At 34.5% G+C, this 24,168-nt stretch overlaps 1 protein-coding gene across 1 annotated transcript in view; it reads right to left on the bottom strand.

Annotated features, from left to right (window-relative positions):
• Positions 1–24,168, bottom strand: part of HTR2C (5-hydroxytryptamine receptor 2C) — a 310,470-nt gene that overhangs the window by 67,365 nt on the left and 218,937 nt on the right. The window contains exon 5 of the mRNA XM_058536549.1: positions 13,235–13,435. Coding sequence (XP_058392532.1) covers positions 13,235–13,435 — 201 coding nt within the window. The remainder of the gene's footprint in view (positions 1–13,234; positions 13,436–24,168) is intronic.

Here is a 24,168-nt window from a genome sequence, read left to right as displayed (position 1 = left end):
AAGGAAGTAAAGATGTGTCTTGGATATTTCTCCCACCTCTTCCACAGAGATAGGAGAGAAGGAGATGTGAGTGCAAGAATGATTGACAATAAAGGCTTAAACTAAGAAAGCAACTGAGGGAATGGAGAGACTGGAAAGTGAGAAATAATGACAGGTTGTGTTGATTGGCTATGGGAGAGAAAGAGAAGGAGTCTAAAATGATTCCTAGGTTTCTGTTTGGGTAAATGGGAGATGCTACTGCTGTCACTTGAGAAACAAAAATGTAGGAAATGGGAAAAATGCAGATGGGAGCAAGGTAATGAGTGCAATCTTCGCGAGATGGCATTTGAGATATATATCCAACATTCACCTCTATACCCTTATACAGCTTAAGCTAGAGATCCACATATAATCTGGATAGAAATAAATACAAATATTTATTTGAGAGTCATTGGTAGATAGATTTTGTTTTTTTCTGTGGATAAAGTAATCCAGGAAAACTGTGTAAACAATTGGAAAGAACAGAATCCTGGGGAAGAGTGAGACTAAAGCAGAAAATGAATAGGAACAGACAGAAAGATATGAGAAAAGAAAACAAATGATGTCATAGTGTATAGAGGAAGAGAGAATTATGAGAAAAGCATCCTCAACTGTTTCAAATGCCACAGAAGGAGTTAGAGTTGGAAATACAGATCTTAAAGTGTGGTCCATGGACACCTGGGTGTCTCTAAGACTCTTTCAATGGTTTTGTGAAGCCAAAACTTCTTCCATAGCAATATTAATGTGTTATTTGCTGTTTTTACTGTGTTTACATCTTTACTGATGGTGCACAATAATAGTGGGTAAAACTGCTGGTGCCTTGGCATGAATCAGGCTTTGTTGTTTGTTGTTAGTGCTGCGGAGTTGATTCCAACTCCTAGAGACCCTGTGTACAGCAGAGCAGAACCCTGACAGGTCTTTTTGCACCATCCTCTCACCTTTCGGCACTATATCAGCCAACACTTTGCTGCTATTCATAGGGTTTTCATGGCCAATTTTTTCAGAAGTGGGTGGCCAGCTCCTTCTCCCTATTCTGTCTTTATCTGGAAGCTCTGCTGAAACCTGTCCACCATGGGTGACCCAGCTGGTATTTGAAATACCAGTGGCATAGCTTTCAGCATCACAGTAACACACAACTGCCACAGTATGACAACTGACAGACAGATGGGTGGTGTGGTTCCCTGACTGGAAAACAAACCCGGGCTGTGAAGGTGAGAGCACAGAATCTTAACCTCTAGACCACCAGGGCTGGCTGGATCAGGCTAGTGACACCAAATTGTACAAGTAGTCATTGTATTTTCACCATTATACACTTTCAGGGAAAATAAGGCCAGTTTTGCTTAAGAATGTTCTTGATGAAGCAGTAAAAAATTATTAATTTTATTAAATTTTGACCCTTTTAATAATCCATGTGATGAAATGGAAGCATACATAGAGCATTTCTGCTGCATACTGATATAAGAGAGTTGCTTTGAGGAAGAGGACTTATGCAATTATTAGAATTAGAAGATGGACTAATCACTCTTTTTTCATGGAATAACATTTTTACTTGAAAGAACGACTGCCAGACATACTAGCATTGTTCATACTTGGATATTTGGCAGATATTTTCTCAAAAATGAATGAGTTGAACCTGTCACATCAAGGAAAAAACAGATGGTATTTGCTGCTAATGATAAAATTGAGCTTTCAAGTGAATATTGGAACTTTGGAAAACTTGTATCCACTCCTGGGAGTTGGACACCATCCCAATATTTAGAGACTTTTCTGATAAGATTGGTAGGGATTTTTAATGAATGTGATGTTTTGATACTGTATTAACATTTGGAAAATCTGCACAATTCAGGGAACCAATATTTTTCAAATGACCTATGTTTCATGTTACAAAATAAAGCACAGACAAAATATTCATTTAAAGTATAAGACACACTAGTGGATATTAATGTAACAGCATATGAAAACTTCAGTGATATCGTTTCCAATTCCACGCTACAACTAAACTTAAGAAACTACCATTTGCTGAATTGTAGTGCAGTATCAAAGAAGAATGTTCACTGTTATCTGAAAATGTTATTAAAATACTTTCCTGTATTGAAGCTACCTATCTATATGAGGATATATGTTTTCTTTGCATAATTCAACCACAGCAGCTCATTGCAACAGATTAAATGCTGAAGCAGAGACGAGAGTCTGTCTGTCTTCTATGAAGCCAGATGATAAAGAGATTTTAAAAAGTATGACAATGTCACTCTTTTCACTAATTTCATTTTAAGGGAAAATATAGCTATTTTTCATAGAGCTATATTATTCACGTTAACATGTAATTAGTTTATTATTTTTAATAAATCCATACATAATTAAAAATTATCTCAATTTTAATTTCCAGGACAATAAATATTGATAGATAGAACTCATACAAACAAAAGCTCATTGGGGTCAACAATGTTTAAGTGTGTAAAGGGATCCTATGACCAAAAATTTTGAGAACTTATGAATTAGACAATTAAGAACCCACTAGTGAACTTACAGAGAACAGTTTCAGTAGAGTGGTAGAGCTATAAAATTGATTCTCATGAGATAAATTATAAATGGTGACAAGGAAGACATGACGGTGACTATATAATAAGCTTGGCTGTAAAGTCTAGGAGACAGACTGGCCATAATCTAAATTAGGATAAAGATTAGAGAAAGTATTTTCTAAAAATTAAGTTAATTTCTTCTTTAATTTATAAATTTAAAGAGACCCCTATCAAAATATAAACTGGCTTTTAAACTGAAACTAGGAAAGTTAATGTTAAAGCTCATATGGAAAATTAAACGTTCCAAAATGTCTAGGCAAGCTCTGAAAAATAAGAGTAATGAGTGGGGATTAACCATACCAGATGAAAAAATTTATTATAAAACTTTTATAATTAAAACAGTGTGGAATTGGTACACAAATAGACTCACTAGTGTAATACAATGTAAATTTCACAAATAGGCTTAGATAATGTAAAATAACTTAATATACTATAAAGATGACATAACAAATCACAGAGTAGATGTACTTTTTAATTAAAGAGCATGAGACAAGTGAACGATTAGGTGGATGAAGACGAAATTGAATGTATATCTCACCACATACAAAAATAAACTCCTAATGGATAAGAAGTCTAAATGTAAAAAATGAGGACAATATGGTGAGTTATTGTCTAACCTGAGTGTGGGGAAAGAATTTATAGCTATCACTCAACATAGAAATGTAACCTGATTTGATAAAATGAACTTAAAAAAAAAAATAATTTTGCACACCAAAAAGACCATAAGCATTTGCATAGCAAATATCAAAGAGTAAATATTTTCATTTATAACATGTAAAATATTTATTATCTGTGATGTATAAAGGCTATTAAAATAAAGAAATAAAAAGGAAAAGAAACAGAAAAATGAGCAAAAGGCACAATCACTTCGCAAAAAACTGATTTAGCAATGGCACTTAAGCATATGAAAACAAGCTCAACTTCTATCATAATAAAGCAGATGTAAATTAAAACTACACTGAGGGGTTACATCAGCATCATGGCAGAGTGAGTTGTTCCCGTTGTCTCTCTCCTCTTAAGTTATAGCCAATCAGACATCCATTGACCAATGAAGGATTCCCTACACAGCACAACAGAATGCCTAAGAGATACATGCATCTATACATCTGAAAGTGGGTGGACTGGACCTCCAGGAGGCAGTGGAACTAGGGAAACAGCACCCCCTGCCCCCCCGCCCCCAGCAGCAGTGATCCAAAACACGGATCTTTACACTGGTGTATGCCTGTGAACAGAGGCTACATTGGCAGACATGGATGTGTGGCTTAGTCCCTGCACCCCTAGTGGTGGTGGGTGGCACACACATCCAGAGGATTGAGTACACAGAGCAGAGCCAGTGACCCAGTCCCCTCTCCCTCCCCCAGGAGAAGCAATCCAAAACCTAGATCTGGCATACATGCTTGTGTGCAGAGGCTGCAGGGATAGACATAGCATTCATGGCTTAGCCACTGCACCCCTCCCCAGCAATGGTGGGTGGTCCCCATGTCCTGAGGATTCAGGCCACAGAGCAGAGCTGGTGACCTGGCCCCTTCCCCCTTCCTTGGCAGTGGCCTGCTCTTTCCAATAATGGGGACAGTATACAAAACTCAGATTTTCCCAGCTGGAGGGGGCACCCTGACCTGAGTTTTCCAAACACACCAGCTCATGCCAGTGACCAGAGGCTGCACAAGTGAGCAACAATGACAATCTCTCCCTCCTTAGCCCCTGCCCCCCCTAGCAGTGGCAAGTGGAACCTGTGACCAGAAGCTTCAGGAAGAGCAGAACCTGTGACCCAGCCCCCAGTGGCGGCACCCCCAACTACAGCTGTACCAGCAGTGGGTGCTGCATGCAAGTCCCTGGGTCCCAAGGACCCCAGAAGCAACAGCGACATCCATGAACCCAGTGCCCATGGCAGTGGCGAAGCCAGCACACCCAGAAAACCTGGGAGCAGTAGTGCAGGTGGTGCACAGGGCAGCAGCATCCACGCCTGTAGAGAGTCCATGGAAAGCCAGTGGGGGAACATGAGGCCCAGGTAACCCTGAAAGCAGCAGAAGTGCTTGCAGCCTGGTGACCCCAGTGGCAACACCTGAGACTGCAGCCACATCATAAGCAACAAGGCACTAGCAACCTCAGAGGCACAAGCAGCACAAAGAGGGCCCTGAGGATGCCTCTAGCAGAGGCAGTGAAGGGGGCAAAGTGCAGGCTCTCAAATACAACCAGAAGCGGCTCAGATCTAAAGTAACCAAAGCCTTACCCAAATAAGAAAGTTGGTTACAATCACAAATGTGCTGGCAGAGGCTCAACTCATTGAGTACCATGAATAACTACAGTAACACAGCAGAACAGAAAGAAAATGACAACTCTCCAGAAACCAAACTTAAGGTCACAGGAGATTACAATCTAACTGAGTGAAAATTCAAAATAGCTGTCATGAAGAAACTCAATGAGTTACAAGAAAATTCAGAAAGACAGTTCAATAAGCTCAGGAATAAAATTAATGAACAGAAGGAGTACTTCACTAAAGAGATTGAAACTCCAAAATAAATAAATAAATAAATAAAAAACCCAGAAATTCTGGAGATAAAGAACACAATTAATGAAATGAAAAATAAATACAAAGCATTAAAAATAGAGCAGACCATACAGAGGAGAGAATTAGTGAGCTCGAAGATAGAAATCTAGAAATGATGCAGGTGGAAGAGGAGAGAGAACTAAAATTTTTTAAAAAATGAAGAAATTCTATGAGAAATACCCAACTCAATTAGAAAAAGTAACATAAGGGCAATAGGTACACCAGAAGAAGATAGGGAGCAAGGAGCAGAGAGCTGATTCAAAGGAATAATAGCTGAGAACTTCCCAAATCTGGGGAAGGAACTGGATATACAAGTACATGAAGCTAATAGAACTCCTAATTATCTCAATGCAAAAAGACCTTCTCCAAGGCACATAATATTAAAATTGTCAAAAGTCAATGACAAAGAAAGAATACTATGGGCAGCCAGAGAGAAGAAAATAACTCACAAAGTAACCCCTATTAGGCTTTCAGCAGATTTTTCAGCAGAAACCCTACAAACTAGGAGAGAGTGGAATGATATATTCAAAATACTGAAAGACAAAAACTATCAGTCAAGAATACTCTATCCAGGAAAGTTATCCTTCAGATATGAAGGAGAAATAAAAGCTTTCCCAGACAAACAAAAGCTGAGGGAGTTCATCGTCACTAGACCTGCCTTAGAGAAAAGTTGAAAGGAGCGCTCCTACCTGAAACAAAAAAGCAAAGGTTTACAAAGTTTTGAGCAAGGTGATAAATAGATAGACAGAGTCAGAAAATTGCAACTCTATATCAGAATAGGTTAGTAAACAATTATAACATAAAGGCTAAAAGGAAAGAAAGCATCAAAAATAACTATAACCACATCAATTTGGTCACAAACTCACAACACAAAAAAGAATAATTTGTGACAACAAAAATGTAGAAGGGGAAGAGGAAAAGGACAGAACCTGCATAAGCTAATGGAGATAAGGTGCTATCAGCAGAAAAAGAACTATCTCATCTATGAGATCTTTTATACAAACCTCATGGTAACTACAAAATAAAAAGTCAGAGCAGAGTCACAAATTATAAATAAAGAGAAAACAAAAAAATCACAGAAAACCACTAAACTGAAATGGCAGACAGAAATACTAAGGAAAAAGAAACAATGGAAATATAGAACAACCAGACAACAAAGGATAAAATGGCAGTATTAAACCCTCATATAACAATAATCACTCTAAATATAAATGGATTGAATTCACCAACCAAAAGACACAGATTGACTGGAATGGTTAAAAAACAAGACCCAACAATATGCTGCCTCCAGGAAAGACATCTCAACTCTAAAGACAAACATAGGCTCAGAATGAAGGGATGGAATATGATACTCCAAGCAAATAGCAACCAAAAGAAAGGGAGTATAGTTGTTCTTACATCAGACAAAACAGACTTCAAGACAAAAAAGATAACAAGAGACAAAGATGGTCATTATATGATGATAAAAGGGACATTGCACCAAGAAGACATAACACTTGTTAAACTATATGCACCTAACATTGGAACACCAAATATATAAAGCAACTATTAACAGTTCTAAAGGAAGAAATTGACAGCAACACAATAATAGTAGGGGACTTGAAAACCCCACTTATATCAATGGATATATCATCTAGACAGAAAGTCAAGAAGGAAATGTTGGCCATAAATGAAACAGTAGACCAATGTACTTAATAGATATATCCAGAACATTCCATCCAAAAGCAGCAGAATACATATTCTTCTCAAGTGTACATGGAGCATTCTCAAAGATAGACCATACGTTTGGAAAACAAACAAGCCCCAATAAATTTAAGATGATTTAAATCATATTAAGCATCTTTTCCAACCACAATGGTATGAAACTAGATATCAACTACAAGAAAAAAGCTAGGAAAGTCACAGATAAGTGGAGACTAAACAACATGCTACTGAACAACTATTGGGTCAATGAAGAAATCAAAGGAGAAATCAAAAAATACCTGGAGACAAATGAAAATGAAAACATAACATATCAGCTCTTATTGGATTAAGCAAAAGGGTACTAAGAGGGAAGTTCATAGGAATACAGGCCAACCTCAAAAAACAAGAAAAATCTCAAATAAACAATCTAACACTATATCCAAAAGAACTAGAAAAAAAAGAACAAACAAAGCCTAAAGTCAGTAGAAGGAGAGGAATAATAAATATCAGAGTGGAAAAAAAATGAAATAGAGACTAAAAAAACAATAGAAAGGGTCAATGAAACTAAGAGCTGATTCTTTCAAAAGATAAACAAAATTGACAAACCCTTAGCCAGACTCACTAGGACAAAAAGAGAAGGCTCAAATAAATAAAATCAGAAATGAAAGAGGAGAAATTACAACAGATATGACAGGTATACAAAGGATTATAAGAGAATACTATGAAAAGCTATACACCATTAAATTAAATAACCTAGAAGAAATGGCTAAATTCTTAGAATCATACAACTTCCCAAAACAGAATCGAGAAATAGAAAATCTGAATGGATCAATCACAAGCAAAGAGATTGAAACAGCAATCAAAAACCTTCCAAAAAACAGAAGTTCAGGACCAGATGGTTTCTCTGGTGAATTCTACCAAACTTTCAAAGAGGATTTAAGACCTATCCTTCTCAAACTCTTCCAAAAAATTGAAGAGAACAGGATGCTTCCTAACTCATCTTACAAGGCCAACATTACCCTGATACTAAAATCAGACAAGGACAACACAATTAAGGAAAATTACAGGGCAATATTGCTGATGAACTTAGATGCAAAAATCCTCAATAAAACATTAGCTAATGGAATACAATAATACCTTAAAAGGATCATACACTATGATCAAGTAGGATTTATTCCAGGGATACAGGAATGGTCCAACATCTGCATATCAATCAATGTGATACATCACATTAACAAAATGAAGAATAAAAATTACATGATAATCTCAATAGATGCAGAGAAAGCATTTGACAAGATCCATAATCCATTTATGATCATAACTCTCAATTAAATGAGTATAGAAGGGAAGTACGTCAACATAATAAAGGCCATATATGACAAACCCACAGCCAACATCATACTCAACAGTGAAAACCTGAAAGCTATTCCCCTGAAAACAGGAACAAGACAAGGATGCCCACTCTCGCCACTCTTATTCAACATAGTACTGGAAGTTTTAGCCAGAGCAATTAGGCAAGAAAAAGAAATAAAAGTAATCTAAATTGAAAAGGAAGAAATAAAACTGTCACTATTTGTAGATGACATGATTCTATATATAGAAAACCCTAAAGAATCTATCAAAAAATATTAGAAATAATTGACGAATACGTAAAGTTGCAGGGTACAAAATCAACATGCAAAAATCAGTTGCATTTCTATACATTAATAATGAACTAGCAGAAAGAGAAGTCAAGAATACAATCCTATTTACAACCACAACAAAAAGAATAAAATATCTAGGAATAAATTTAACCAAGGAGGTGAAAGACCTATACACTGAAAATTATAAGACATTATTGAAAGATACCAAAGAAGATGTAAAGAAATGGAAAGATATCCCATGCACATGGACTGGAAGAATAAACATATTTAAAATGTCCATATTACCTAAAGCAATCTACAGATTCAATGCAATCCCAATCCCAATCAGAATCCCAATGACATTCTTCATGGAAATAGAACAAAGAATCCTAAAATTTATGTGGAATAACAAAAGATCCTGAATAGCCAAAGCAGTTCTGAGAAAAAGCTGGAGGCACCACAATCCCTGACTTCAAAATATACTACAAAGCTATAGTAATCAAAACAGCATGGTACTGGCAGGAAAAAAGACACACAGATCAATGGAACAGAACTGAAAGCCCAGAAATAAAACCACACATCTATGGACAGCCAATCTTGAAAAAGGAGCCAAGAATGTATAACGAGAAAGAAATCCTCTTCAATAAATGGTATTGCGAAAACTGGACAGCCACGTGCAAAAGAACGAAAGTAGACCATTATCTTACACCATACACAAAAATTAACTCAAAATGGATTGAGGACTTAAATGTAAGACCTGAAACCATGAAACTCCTAGAAGAAAACATAGGTAGTATGCTGTTTGATATCAGTCTTAGCAGTATCTTTTTGAATACCGTGTCTCCTCAAGCAAGGGAAACAAAAGAAAAAATAAACAAATGGGACTACATCAAACAAAAAAGCTTCTGCACGGCAAAGGAAACGATCACCCAAATGAAAAGACAACCCACCAAGTGGGAGAAAATATTTGCAAATCATATATCCCACAAGGGGTTAATCTCCAAAATATATAAAGAACTCATACAACTCAATGACAAAAAAAACGAACAGGCTGATCAAAAAATAGGCAGAGGATATGAACATTTTTCCAAAGAAGATATACAGAGGGCCAACAGGCACATGAAAAGATGTTCAATATCACTAATTATTAGGGAAATGTAAATCAAAACTACAATGAGATATCACCTCACACCCATCAGAATGGCTATTACTAAAAAGACAAGAAATAACGAGTGTTGGAGAGAATGTGGAGAAAAGGGAACCTTCACACACTGCTGGTGGGAATGCAAACTGGTGCAGCCACTATGGAAAACAGTATGCAGGTTTCTGAAAAAATTAATAGAAATACCATATGATTCAGCTATTCCACTTCTGGGTATTTATCCAAAGAACATGAAAACACTAGTTTGAAAAGATATATGAACCCCTATGTTCATTGCAGCATTATTCACATTAGCCAAGACTTGGAAGCAACCCAAGTGCCCATCATTTGCTTAATGGATAAAGAAGATGTGGTATATATACACAATGGAATATTAGCCATAAAAAGACAAAATTGTGCCATTTGTGATAACTCAGGTGGACCTTGAGGGTATTTATGCCAAGCAAAATAAGTCAGACAGAGAAAGACAAACACCCTATGATTTCACTCATATATGGAAGATAAACAAACAAACACATAGATAAGGAGAACAGATTGGTAGTTATCAGAAGGGAAGTGGGTGGGGGCAGGACGAAAGGGGTAAAAGAGCTCATATGTATGATGATTGATGGAAAGTAGACTTTTAGTGGTGAACATGATGCAGTCTAAACAGAAGCTGAAATATAATAATGTACACCTGAAATTTACATAATGTTATAAACCAATGTGACCTCAATAAAATAATTAAAAAGCAAAAAAGAAAAAAACTGAGATAACATTTCTCACCTATTGGATTGGCAAGATTTTAAATGTTTGAAAATACACTTTGTTAGCAAGGCTTTAGGGAAACAATGTAATTTTCCTTTGTTTTAAGAATACCCTTTAGTATTTCCTTAAGTAAGAGTCTGCTTACGTCATGTTCTCTTAGTTTTTCTTGTCTGATAATGTCTTGATTGCACTTCAATTCTTGAGGTATAATTTTGCTGAGAATAAGATTCTAATTTAGCATTCACTTTTTATCAGCACCTTGACAGTATCATTTCAACATCTTCTAGCTTTCATTGTTGCTGTTGAGAAGGCATTCATCCATCTTATTGTTGCTCTATTGAAGTTGATCTCTTTATTTTTATTTTTTCTTTTTTCCTGCAATGTCACTATGGTGGGTCTAAACGTTGATTGCTTTTTATTCATTCTGCTTGAGACCTGTTGACTTCTTTAAATGTGGGAATCAGTGTCTTTCATCAATTCTAAAAGCCTTTATTTCTTCAAATATTGCTTTTCTGCTATTCTTTTCTCATCTTGTGGAATTTTTCTCATTTCATACTGTATGTCTATCATCATCTTATTCTGTCTTCTCTTTTTTCTATCCTTCGGGTTTTTCTTGCTTCATTCATCACAGTTTCTTTTAACTGATCTTAAGTAATGCTGTGTTGGGCCGGCCCTGTGGCTTAGCGGTTAAGTGCGCACGCTCCGCTGCTGGCGGCTCGGGTTCGGATCCAGGGCGCACCCCGACACACCGCTTGTCCGGCCATGCTGGGGCCGCATCCCACATACAGCAACTGGAAGGATGTGCAACTATGACGTACAACTATCTACTGGGGCTTTGGGGAAAAAATAAATAAATAAAATTATTAAAAAAAAAAAAAAGTAATGCTGTGTTTAGCCATGTCTAATCTTCCTTTGAGTTCTGAGGTTTTCACGTTATGCATAATCTCCAGATTTTCTAGCTGTTTCTCAAGTCTTAAATGTCTCTCTTTACAGTTTGCAATTTCTTGCTGAAATATTTAAGTTCTGTTTGCAATTTCCATGTGCACATTACAAATAGTTATTTAAAGTCTATGTCTGGTGATTCAACTATCTTGAGTGCCTGTGGGTTCATTTGTATTATCTTTTATTGTGTTATATCTGGTTCATGTTGTCTTGTCTCTTCATGTGTCTGTTTATCATTCTATTCCAGTTACTAGAATTGAAAATTATGGAAAGAAATAGTTTGAAGCCTACGATGATAATTTTTTTGCTCATACCAAAAAATTTGGAAACAGGAAGAATATGAAATTACCTTAATCCATTGTCCAAGCTCAAAATTTTTCTTGGTTACATAGGTGACTTGAACGAGGCCTGAATTCCCTACCAAGGGTGGTTTAATTCTGGCCTAGCCTTATTTCTAGGCCTTTGGGATCCAAAAAATAAGTTTAAATTGGTTGACCCTTGCCAGGCTTTGTATTCCTCCTTTCATCCTCCCTTACTCGTGAGACTGTGAAATGAGCTTCTCAATCTGTCAGTCACCTGTTCAGGTTTGCACATGCATCATTGGCAAAAGTGACCCCAAAGTCACAGTCATTCTTCCTGAATTTCTGTGTTTTTCTGGATGTCTCACTTATTAGCTTCTCAATGCTTATAGTATTTTTTCCATATTTTTAGTTGTCTTAAGCACGAATCATTGCAAGTTACTGTTGGTCTGTCATTAGAATCTGATGCCCCTAATAGTCTCATTTAGTTTAGCTGTGTATTTCCTTTGTGAGCAGTTAAGAAATGGTATCTTTTTAGATGAGCTCTTCAAGGTGGAAAGGGTTAAACCTGTGAGTGCTTGAATATGTACATCAAATTGTGTATATAGATTTACTTCTTCTCTGGGAGAAGTTTCATTGCTTTTTATCTAAAAGTGTGTGTATATGTATGTATCTATCTATCTATCCATTTATCTATCTTCTTCACTCACAATAGAACAATCTTAAAACCTAAACTTATTTTATCAATAAACGCAGAATCAGAATCTTTAGATGATATCAGTGAAGATTGTATAGAGGCCTTAATCTTGTAAACTTTACCAGAATCTGTTACAGAAACATAACTTTGAAGAAGAACTATTTAATGAGACACTAAATGTAAATTCCAACTGGAAGAGAAAAAAAAAGGAAAAAAAAAAGGAGATTATAAAAGCCCTTGTATTCTAATCAGTTAAATTTTGTGACTTGAATATTAGCATTGTTAAGGCATTTATGAATATCTCAAATATAAGCAATAAGATGATCATTTCTTTCCCTTCAACCTCCCCCAAATCTTTAAAGAAACCAATAGATTTTTTTCTCTTGTTATGAAACCAGAATCCAAGAAGATATTTAAAAACGGAGTAGAGAGAGTATATTTTAGGTTGATTAAAAGTACGAATTTAAACATGTTTACTTCATGAAGGTTCGCGTTGCGCTATTGATTTTTCAACTGAAGAAGATATGGAATTAGAACAAAAATATTAATATTAATATTCTGGAATAGATTTATCTTTTTTAAGATTTAAATGCTTTATTTTTAAAATTTGGACTTTAATGTTTATCTTTGTCATCTTCAAATCGTTTTAAATATCTCACAGATTTTGCATCTGTGTTGCAGAATTCACTGGCATATTAATGCATAAAATAATTTAGCAGCATAAATGGAAACAGCATTTACATATTCATATACATTACATTTATTTCATTATTGTTAACCTAAATATCAGATAAATAGGTTAAGAATAATTATTAAATAGAAGAATCCCGATTAAACGCAAATGTTACCAGTCGACGTCTGTACGTTGTTCACAGTACATAATCCGAAAGTATTGAGCATAGCCGCTGCAATTCTAATGGCCAAGAAAGTTAATTACCTATAGAAATTGCCCAAACTATAGCAATCTTCATGATGGCCTTAGTCCGCGAATTGAAACGGCTATGCTCAATAGGATTACGTATTGCTACATACCGATCCAGCGAGATAGCGCAGAGGTGCATGATGGACGCTGTAGAAAATAAAACATCCAAAGAAATCCAGACGGGGCACAAATATCTAGGTAGTGGCCAGACATAATCTGCAAGAGAACAGGGAGAAGACAAGAACATATTACCCAAATTACACTGAATGTAGTTTTAAATTTTAGTCTACTTATTTCTTCCTCTCATAATCTAAGCTTTTTAAAGACAGTGAAGGAGGAGGATGATAATGCATTCGGTGTTATGTACATTATTTTTCATTGAGGTAAAATTTACATAGCATAAAATTAATCACATTGAAGTGTACAATCCAGTGGCAGTTAGTACATTCACAGTGTTATTCAGCTATCACCTCTTTCTAGTTCCAAAACATTTCATCATCCCCCAAAGGAAACTACTACCCATTAGCAGTCACTCCCTATTCTCCCCTCCCCTCCCTGACAGTCTCTAATCTGCTTTTTGTCTCTACTGATTTAGCTATCTGTACATTTCAAGCAAAAGAAATCATACAATAGGTGACCTTTTGTTTTTCACTTTTTCTTTCACTTAGCATACTGTTTTTGAGTTTCATTCATTTTGTATCAGTACTTCATTCCTTTTTATGGCTGATGCTTTTATCAGTTGAAATTTTTTTAATACTCTTGTAAATGGATTTGTTTTCTTAATTTCCCCTACGGATTGTTCATTGTTAGTGTATAGAACTATAACTGATTTTCATGTGTTAGTCTTGTATCTTGCAGTTTCACTGAATTTATTTATTAGATCTATTTTTGTTTGTGTGTGGGTTCTTTAGGATTTTCTATATATAAGGTCATGTCCTCTGTGAATAGAAATAATTTTATTTTTTCTTTTCTAATTTTCCTCTGCCTTTTATTTTCTTTCTTGCTTAATTGCTCTAGATAGACTTTCCAGTACAATGTTGAATGGAAGCAGTAAGAGCAGGCATCCTGTCTTTTTCTGATCTAAAAAGGAAATCTTTCACTATTGAGTAGGCTGTTAACTGTGCGTTTTTCATGAATGCCCTTTATCATGTTGAGGAAGTTTCCTTCTGTTCCTACTTTGTTGAGTGTTTTTATCATAAAAGAGTGATGGATTTTATCGAATGCCTTTTCTGCATCAATTGAGTGATCACGTGGTTTTCTTACCTTTATTTTATTAATGTGATGCATTACATCAATTGATTTTTGTATATTGAACCAACCTTGCGTTCCTGGAATAAATCTCCCTTGTCATGGTGTATAATATGATGCTGAATTTAGTTTGCTAGTATTTTGTTAAGGATATTGGCATCCATATTCATAAGAGATATTGGTCTATATTTGTCTTTTCTTGTAATGTCATTTTCTGGCTTTGGTATCTGGACAATGCCAGTCTCATAGAATGAGTTACAAAGTGTTCCCTCATCTTCTATTTTGTAGGAGTTTGAGAGGAACTGGTGTTAATTCTTCTTTAAATGTTTGGTAAAATTTGCCAGTGAAGCCTTGTGATCCTGGACTTGCCTTGTAGGAAGATTTTTTGATTCCTGATTCAATGCCTTTACTTGTTATAAGTCTCATCAGATTCTCTGTTTCTTCTGTAGTTCCTTTTGGTAGTTTGTGTATTTAGAAATTTGTCCATTTCTTCTAGGTAGTCTGATTTGTTGAAGTACAATTGTTCATGGTATTCTTTTATAGTCCTTTTAACTTCTGTAATATCAGTCATAATGCCCTTCCCCCACTTTCATTTATACTTTTAGTAATTTATGTCTTCTCTCTTTTTTTTCTTAGTCACTCTAGCTAAAGGTTTATCAACTTTGTTGACTTTTCAAAGAGCCAACTTTTGTTCTTCCTAATTCTCTTTGTTTTTTTTCTATTCTCTGTTTTATTTGTCTCCATTTTAATCTATACCATTTCCTTTCTTTTGCTAGTTTAGATTAAGTTTATTCTTCTTTTCTAATTCCTTAAGATCTAAAGTTAGGTTATTGATTTTGGACCTTTCTTCTTTTTAAATGTAGGCATTTACAGCTGTAAATTTCCCTCTGAGTACTGCTTTTGCTGCATCCCATAAGTTTTGGTATGTTAAGTTTTCATTTTACTCTTCTCAAAATATTTTCTAATCCCATTTGTAATTTCTTCTTTCACCCATTGGTTGTTTAATAGTGAATGTGGTGTTTACTTTCCACATATTTATGAATTTATCAGTCTTCTTCCGTTGTTGATTTCTAGTTTCATCCCATTGTGGAAAAGATACTTTGAATGATAATATTTTTAATTTTTTATGCTTGTTTTGAGGCCTGATATATGACCTATCCCAGAGAAGGTTCCATGTGTACTTGAGAAAAATACTTTTTCTGCTACTGTTGGATGGTGTTTTCTTTACATGTCTGTTAGAATTAGTTGCTTTATAGTATTGTTCAAGTCCTCTATTTTCTTACTGATCCTCTGTCTAGTTCTATCCATTATATAAAATGGGGTATTAAAGTCTCCAAGTGTTATTATAGATATGTTTTTTCCTCCCTTCAATTCTGTCAGTTTTGCTTTCTATATTTTTTGGTCTCTGTTGTTAGGTGCATATATATTCCTAATTGTTATATCTTCTTGATAGTTTGACCTTTTTATCCAATATGTAATGTCCTTTTTTGTCTCTCATAACAATTTTTGTCTTAATTTCTGTTTTGTCTGATACTAGTTTAGCCACCCTAGCTCTTTTTGGTTATTATTTGCATAGAATATCTTTTCCTTTAAAGCTATTTGTGACTTTGGATCTAAAATGAGTCTCTTATTGACAGCATATAAAGGAAAGTTTTTTTAAATTCATTCTGACATCGTGTATTTTTAACCATTCTGCCAATTTCTGACTTTTAACTGGAGAGTTTAATTCACTCACATTTAAAATAACTGAAGTTAAGAAAGAACTTATTTCCACCATTTTCTGTTTGTTTTCTATATGATATATGCCATTTTCCTCATAAATTCCTTTGTTATTGCCTTCATTTGTGATTAATTGATTTTTATAGGTACTATTTGATTTTCTTCTTGTTTCTTTTTCTGTATATTATTTTAGTTTTTTCCTTGGGTTAACTTGAAATTAACATTATCACATTAACATGACAACCAAGTTTTAAATAATACCAACTTAGTTTCAATAGTATTTGAAATTTTCGCTCCTTTCTATCTCCTTCCCTCTTTATTTGTTATTGTCACAAATTATATCTTTATACATTGCATGCCCATTAACATAGATTTATAAGTATTGTTTTATGTATTTGCCTGTTATATAAGATAGTAAACCAAAAGAGGAGTAACAAATCAATAATAAACTTACATTGAATTTTATATTTACCTTTTTTGTTTATTTCTTCATATACCTTTGAGTTACTGTCTAATAACCTTTCATTTCATCCTGATGGACTCCCTTTAGTATTTCTTGTACAGTAAGTCTACTAGCAATGAACTTCCTCAGTTTTTGTTTACCAAGGAATTTTTTTGAAAAAAAATGAAACATGTTTGATATATAACACTGTGTAAATTTAAGATGTACATGTTAATTTGATACATTTATATATTGTAATATGATTGCCATTGTAGCAATAATTAACACCTCTATCATGTTACATAATTATCCTTTCTTTTTAGTAGTTAGAATAATTAAGCTCTAGTCTCTTAGCAAATTTGGTAATTATAATACAATATTGTTTTCTATATTCACTATATTGTGCATTAAATCTCAGTTTCTCCATTGTTTAAGGATAATTTTGCCATATATAGAATTCTTGGTTGACAAGACGTTTTTTTTTTTTGGTTAAACACTTTCAATATGTCATCCTACTGCTTTCAGGCTTCCGTAGTTTCTAAAGATAAATTCATTGTTAATCTTGTTAAAGATTCCTTGTAATATTGACCATAATGTATCTTGGTTTGGATCTCTTAGAGTGATTTATGCTTGGAGTTCATTGAGCTAATTAGATGTGCAGACTCATGTCTTTCCTCAATGTTGAGAGATGTTTGGCCATTATTTCTTTATTCTTTCTGCCCTTTTCATTCTCTCTCTCTCTTTCTGGCACTCCCATTATGTGTATATTAGTAAACTTGATTGTGTCTCATGTGTCTCTCAGGTGCTGTTCATTTTTCTTCCTTCTTTTCTCTTTCTGGATAATCTCAATTGACCTATTTTCAAATTCCCTGATTCTTCCTTACATCTGCTCAATTCTGCTGTTGAATCAATCTAGTGAACTTTTCATTTTAGTTGTCATACTGAAATTTCATTTCAGTTATTGTACCCAAATTTCTATTTGATTTCTTTTTATAGTTTCTATCCCTTTATTGATATACTCTCTTTGTTGAGACATAGTTCTCCTGGTTTCCTTTAGTTCTTCATTCACGGTTTCCTTTGACTCTTTGAGCATGTTTGAGAGAGTTGATTTAAAGTCTTTGTCTTGTAAGTTTGATGCCTGGGTTTCCTCAGGATCATTATCTATTAATTTATTTTTTCCTGTGAATGGGCCATACTTTCTAGTTTCTTTGCATTCCTCATAATTTTGATGAAACTTGAACATTTTGAATATTATAATGTGACAATTGTGGAAATCAGATTACCCCCCCTTCCTGGGGTTAGTTGTTCCTATTTGTGGGTTAATTTTGTTTGCCTTTTTAGTGACTTTTCTACAGTACTTTTATAAAGTCTGATATTTTTGTCTTGTGTGTCCACTGAAATCAGTGTTATGTCAGCTTAGTGGTCATCTATTGTTTTGAGAGAAGTTTCTTCAACATCTATAGGCAAAGAAAGAAAAAAAATACTCTTAGTCTTTGTAGATCAGCTCTTTTGGGGGGCCCTTCTTCAATGATTAGTGAGGCTGTTTATAAGTTTGTGTTAGCTTTCAATTTAGGCTTGCACAGAGGCTCAGAGGCTGAAGGTCAGCTCAAGCATAGGTGAAAGAATAGTGTCTTCTCAGCCTTTTTTTAAGCATGCATCTAGCCCTGGGCATGTGTGTGACCTTCTTCTTTCTCTAGTATATATGGATGCCTTAAAAATAATGTCTTATTTCCCAACATATTTCCTTTCCTAACCTCTTCCTTCTCAGATCATTCAGCCTGTCTCTTGCTTGTCTGGTCTGTTGTTTGTTGTATCAGTCTGCTGCAGATAATCCTCATACTTTTTTAAATTTTTCTGGCAAACCCCACCCAGAACATCACTCTAGATCTAAGAATGCTGAGTCAGGCAAAACAAAGGCATGTCTTTGTGCCTGTACTTCAGGGATCCATCAGAAAAGTCTAAAAAGAAAAGCATAATTCTTTGAGAATAAGGTCTGTATTATTCCCTCTAGCACTAAGAACAAGGACTAGGAGTGCAGGCTGTCATCCTCCAACCAACTGCTGATCTGGAGGTTGGGGTACGGTAGGCAGGCAACTTAAAATGCCACAGTGTTCTCTTACTACAAAGCAGCTGCTTCTTTCTTCACCAAGCCTTCCCTTGTTTGTTTCAAATTTTTGCCTAGATTTCAGAGTTCTGTAAAAGTTGACAGCGACCATTTTACTAGGTCATCTTGCTCTTGTGGAAGGACAGAACACTGGTGTTCTCTCTCACATAAATTATTTATTGTTTAATTTAACTTACATTATTCATTTGCTTACTATGTGCTAAACATTTTGTTTGGTAGTAGAAATAAATATTACTAAGTGGCAAAAACTCTTGCTGTTTTTACTTTTCCAGCTACCAACTGAATTCTTACTTCCATTTTGATGATGATCTTTGGTGTGGCATTATTTCTGACTCTAAATTGGTGTCAAGATTGACAGAATACTTCAAATAAGTTGTTTTTAATATTGATGTTCTTAATGAAAGAGTTGAGATCCAAGTGGTGTCCCATAGTGCTAAAGTTTTCACACTGGAGAATTATTCCAGGTCTAAAGTTTCTGTAATGACATTGGTATCCAGGATCTAGCAACTGAATCAGGCAAAAAAATCAACTCTTTTTTATCTACTCTTTGCTGAATTGTTTTATATGTGTTGTATTCTAGTCTGTTGTTAATAAAAACTGTCTTAGATACTGGGCTCTGCTCCTGTGAAACTTGGTAGATATTACTACTTTACAGAATAAACAATGCAGAATGTTACTTTCTTGGAGAAGTAAGAGAAAAAAGGTAGATATCTGGCTATGACAATATTTGGGATGACCAGCATCCTTCCTTTGTATATTTTTGGTTTCTTCAGGAAAGGGCTTAAGGATATCTCAAGATATAGACTGATCAACTGGTGCTTCATGATCTAAAAAACTTCCTTGATAATGAGGCAGCGCTGATCAAACCAACTTAATTTTGAGGTTAACCTTATTTCCAATTAGTAAGGGATCTGTACAATTGATTATTCTTTGATTTTGGGGCCCTATCCCTTCAGTAATACCCTTGTTTTGGTTGGCTGCATCAGGATATCCTAGAGGCAGTCAATTTTCATTTTTATCACTGGTGCTGTTTCAAACTATATAAGTTATTCATGCATGTTTGGATGATGGAATTTTCTTAGAAAAATCATTAGGATTCATATTTATACTGCTTGTTATTCATTGAGCTTCATGAATCCATAATTTTGTGGCTTTCATCAAATTTGAGGAATTTTCAGCTTTTTTTTTCCAAATACATTTTGGTCCTATTCTTCCTCTTTTCCCCTCTGGGTCTCCAATTAGATGTATATTAGAATGTTTGATATTGTTTCCTAGGTTCCTGAGAGTGCACTCTTTTCCTTCTAAATATATTTTTCTCTCTGATCTTGATTTCAGATGATTTCTATTGATTTATCTTCAAGTGCATTGGCTATTTTCTCTGTTATATACTGTTTAGCCCATAAAGAGAATTTTTTAAAATTTCACATATTATTTTTTAGCTCTCAAATTTCCATTCAATTATTTTTATTGTTTTTATTTATCTTCTGAGATTTCCTATTTTCAATCACTATGAGCATATTTTATGTTATTGAGCATAAATATAATAGTAGCAATAAGATCTTTGTGAATTTCAACATCTCGGTGTTCACAGGATAGGTCTTTGTTGAAAAGTTTGTGTGTGTGTGCACACGTGCACACGCACACATGTATGTGAATGGGTTACATTTTCCTGTTTCTTCTTATACTAAGAAATTTTAGGTTATAACCTAAACATTGTCAACGTTATATTGTTGAAATGTTGGATTCTGTTACATTTCTCTAAAGAGTGTTGGTGTTTTTGTTTTTCCTGGCTATTAGCTTGTTTCAACTCAAACTGCAATCTCTGTCTCTTGGCCTATACCTCAAAAGTTTGTTTAACTCATTTATCCTTTCTTAGGCTACTTTAAGTATGCCCCAGACATGCATGGTTCAGAGGTCAGCTAAAGGTTTAGGCAGAGTTTATGGTTCTCCAGAGAAGAACTTCTGGTTCCCTCCATCTATCTCTACCCTTTCCTAGATGTTCCCTCACTTTCCAGTTTTGAGATTTCTTCGAACTCTGTCCTCACTTTCTTTGGGCTACAAAAACTGCAGATTTTTTTGGAGTCTTAGCCATCTCACATGGCACAGATTGCATCTTCCTCTTAGGCTACAAGTCATGAAAGTTGGAAGTTCAACCAGTGTTGTTCCTTTCTTCCAAGTCTTGAGACCCTCCAGAATCTCTCTGTTTTTGTTTTTTTCTCCAGTACCTTCAAGTAGTTGTTTTGTATTTTGTTTAGAGTTGACAGCTTTTATCTGCTGGAAGTTTGGTTTAATAGAAGCTTATTTGGCCATACCAGAAGTGGAACTACCAATCATTAGAATTCAAATAGTGCACTAAAGAAATCACAGACATTATTAGAAATTCTCCTAAACAAAAATGGTTATGAATGTTCATTTCTGTCCATCATTTTCTTGTAATCTCCTCAGATTGTATCTACTATGGAAGTTGATTGTATTGAGGGTTTGAGTATTCTTGACTTATTTCAATTGCAGAAATTTCTTTCCCAATTGTGATTCCAATGCATAAGTATCACCTGACCACCATTATGTGGAGAATTTTGTTACCATGACTACTAGAATATAAGATCCATTGTGTCAGTAATTATTGCCTTTTTTATTTCTCCACTATTTTATCCAAAATGCTTAGATCAATGCACGGCACAAAGTAGGCACTCAACAAATATTTGTTAAATGTATAAAATAATATCCCTACCCAATAGATCATAACCTTACCCTAAACTCAACTTCACCATACACCAATGTATATTCTTTTTTTTTTTTTTTTAATAATTTTATTTATTTATTTATTTTTTCCCCAAAGCCCCAGTAGATAGTTGTATGTCATAGCTGCACATCCTTCTAGTTGCTGTATGTGGGACGCGGCCTCAGCATGGCCCGAGAAGCAGCGCGTCTGTGCGCGCCCGGGATAGGAACCCGGGCCGCCTGCATCGGAGCGCACGCACTTAACCGCTAAGCCACAGGGCCGGCCCACCAATGTATATTCTTATTTGAGTACATATCCACTCTGCAAAGTCAATACACTATCTGGTCAGTTCTCAGCTGTTACACATTTAATAATGGCAAAAATGTCAATAGCTATTTTGCAGTGCCTGTCATGTACCACGCATAGTGTTAGGGACGTCATTTTTTATTCTATTCCACACAACAAAAATAATTCTACAATGTAGGTTATTTTATCATACAGTGTGAGAAAAATGTGTCTCAGAAAGTTTTAGACTTATTCAAGTCCACAGTGTGAGTAAAGAATCTTGGTCCAAACCTGACATTTTTTCCTGAACACTAAGTTACCTCCTATCACCATACACTATTTCTTATTAGATAATAAATACAATTGTTTTTACAATAGAGGACAAAGTTCCTTATATAGGTTTTTCCAAGAAGTCTACTTCCAAACATACAACACAGCAGAATCTAAAGTCAATGAACAAGCACCTAAAGTGAAAACTATCCCAAAGAACGCCATATCAAAATGAATTGAATCATTAATTTCTAGATTAATTTCATAATCAAGAATAATTGCAGAAAACTTTCTCTGAATTTCTGTAAGCCAGATTTTCCCAAACTTGACTGATCATAATTATCAACAGAGATTCTTATTAAAAATATTCTTTCCTGGGCCTCACTACAGACCTATTAATTGAAAATATTTAGCATTTCAGTGAATATTTAATGTTTTCACATTTGCCTTTTTAAGGCAAATGGGTTTTTTAAGTTATCTCAATGAAATTAAAGTGTATTTTCTTTAGATAAATTTATGTGATCCAGGTACATTTCAGACAAGGAAGATGTCAAAAGTTTGGTGGAGGTTGCACAGCAAAGAGGCTATGAAGCATAATTTCAGTTGCGGAGGTCAGTTCATAGTGGAGTGAGAGTAAATTTTATTTTAAGAGGCAAAAATTGTGTATAGTATTTCGTAAGACATTTTCATATATTCTTTCATTTATTCATTCAAAGTTTGCATGATCTTTAGTAAGTTTAAAAATCACAGGCATCCCCACCAATATTGAAAATAATGAAAAAGATTGAATAAAACACACTGTAAAATTTCATTTAATTTGTGCAAATGAAATATAAAAGGGCTTTATTTTTATGAAATAATGGAGACAACCTTTGCTTGGCACAAAGTAGGCACTCAATAAATATTTGTTAAGTCTATAAAGGAATATTTCCACCCTGCAGATCATAACCTCATCTCAGAGAAAAAAATAATTGTCCATTATTCTGATAATATAATTAAGACATGTGAGGACAACTGTGAAGTAATCCCAAAGCTAGAATGGAAATAAGTTATAACTGACATCTTTAAGTTTATATATATGAAAAGATGAACAAGCATAGAATGGTTTAAAAGCTCCCCCAATTCATTTCATAAAACAATATAATGTCAATATCAAAACACTGAAAAAATGAGATTAAAGACAAATAGCATTCATTGATATAGATTCAAAGTTACAGACAAAATATTAACAAATAGAATCCAGCAAAGTATCAAAGGAGTAATGCATCATGGAAAAACAAAAATTATCCCAGGAATGCAGGTGCAATTCAGTATCATAAAAATCTGTGGAAATAATCCCTTATAGTAACATTTGTAAAGAAATGTTATGATCTTTTAATAGATATTGAAGAATAATTTAAATAAATACAGAAATCATTCCTAATTAAAACTTTAATTATACAGGGATAAAAGGAATCCCTTTAAATTTGACAATTTACCAAAGACCAAAACAAATATTATAAATAATAATGCAGTAAATATATTTCAATTACATTAAATTAAAAAATTATACAGGACGGAAATTTACAGACAAAGACTTCAAAGCAGCTACCATAACCATGCTCAATGAAGGAAGGATGGATGCTCTTGAAATAAACAGAAAGAGGACTTCTCAAATAAGAACTAGAACTTATAAAAAGAACCTAGTGAAGAGTTTAGAGCTGAAAAAAAGACAATATCTGAAAGAAAAAAATCACAGGATGGGCTTGATACAATGTCAGATGAAGAGTCATTAAAACTGAATGTAGATCAATAGAAATTATCCAAACTGAACAAGAGTGAGAAAAAAATTGAAAATAAATGAACATAGCAGGGACCTATGGAACAGTAAGTATATGTCTAACATTTGTGCCATTGGAACCTGAAAAGGAGAGGAGAAAGATTGATACAGAAAAAAATATTTGAATAAATAGTGGTCTAAATCATCCATATTTGATGAAAAATAAATTTCCAGATTTAAGAAGTTCTGCAAAATCCAAATGGTTAAACTCAAAGAAAATCATGCCTAGATACCTAGATACATCATAATCTGGTGAAAAGAAAAGATAAAGAAAAAATCTAGGAGCAATTGAGAAAAATGACTCTATAGATATAGAGGA

This window comes from Diceros bicornis, chromosome X, assembly GCF_020826845.1.
Source record: "Diceros bicornis minor isolate mBicDic1 chromosome X, mDicBic1.mat.cur, whole genome shotgun sequence".
In the NCBI taxonomy this organism is placed as follows: Eukaryota; Metazoa; Chordata; class Mammalia; order Perissodactyla; family Rhinocerotidae; genus Diceros; species Diceros bicornis.
Note: the sequence above shows the minus strand (reverse complement) of the source record. Positions and strands in the feature narration are given on the sequence as shown.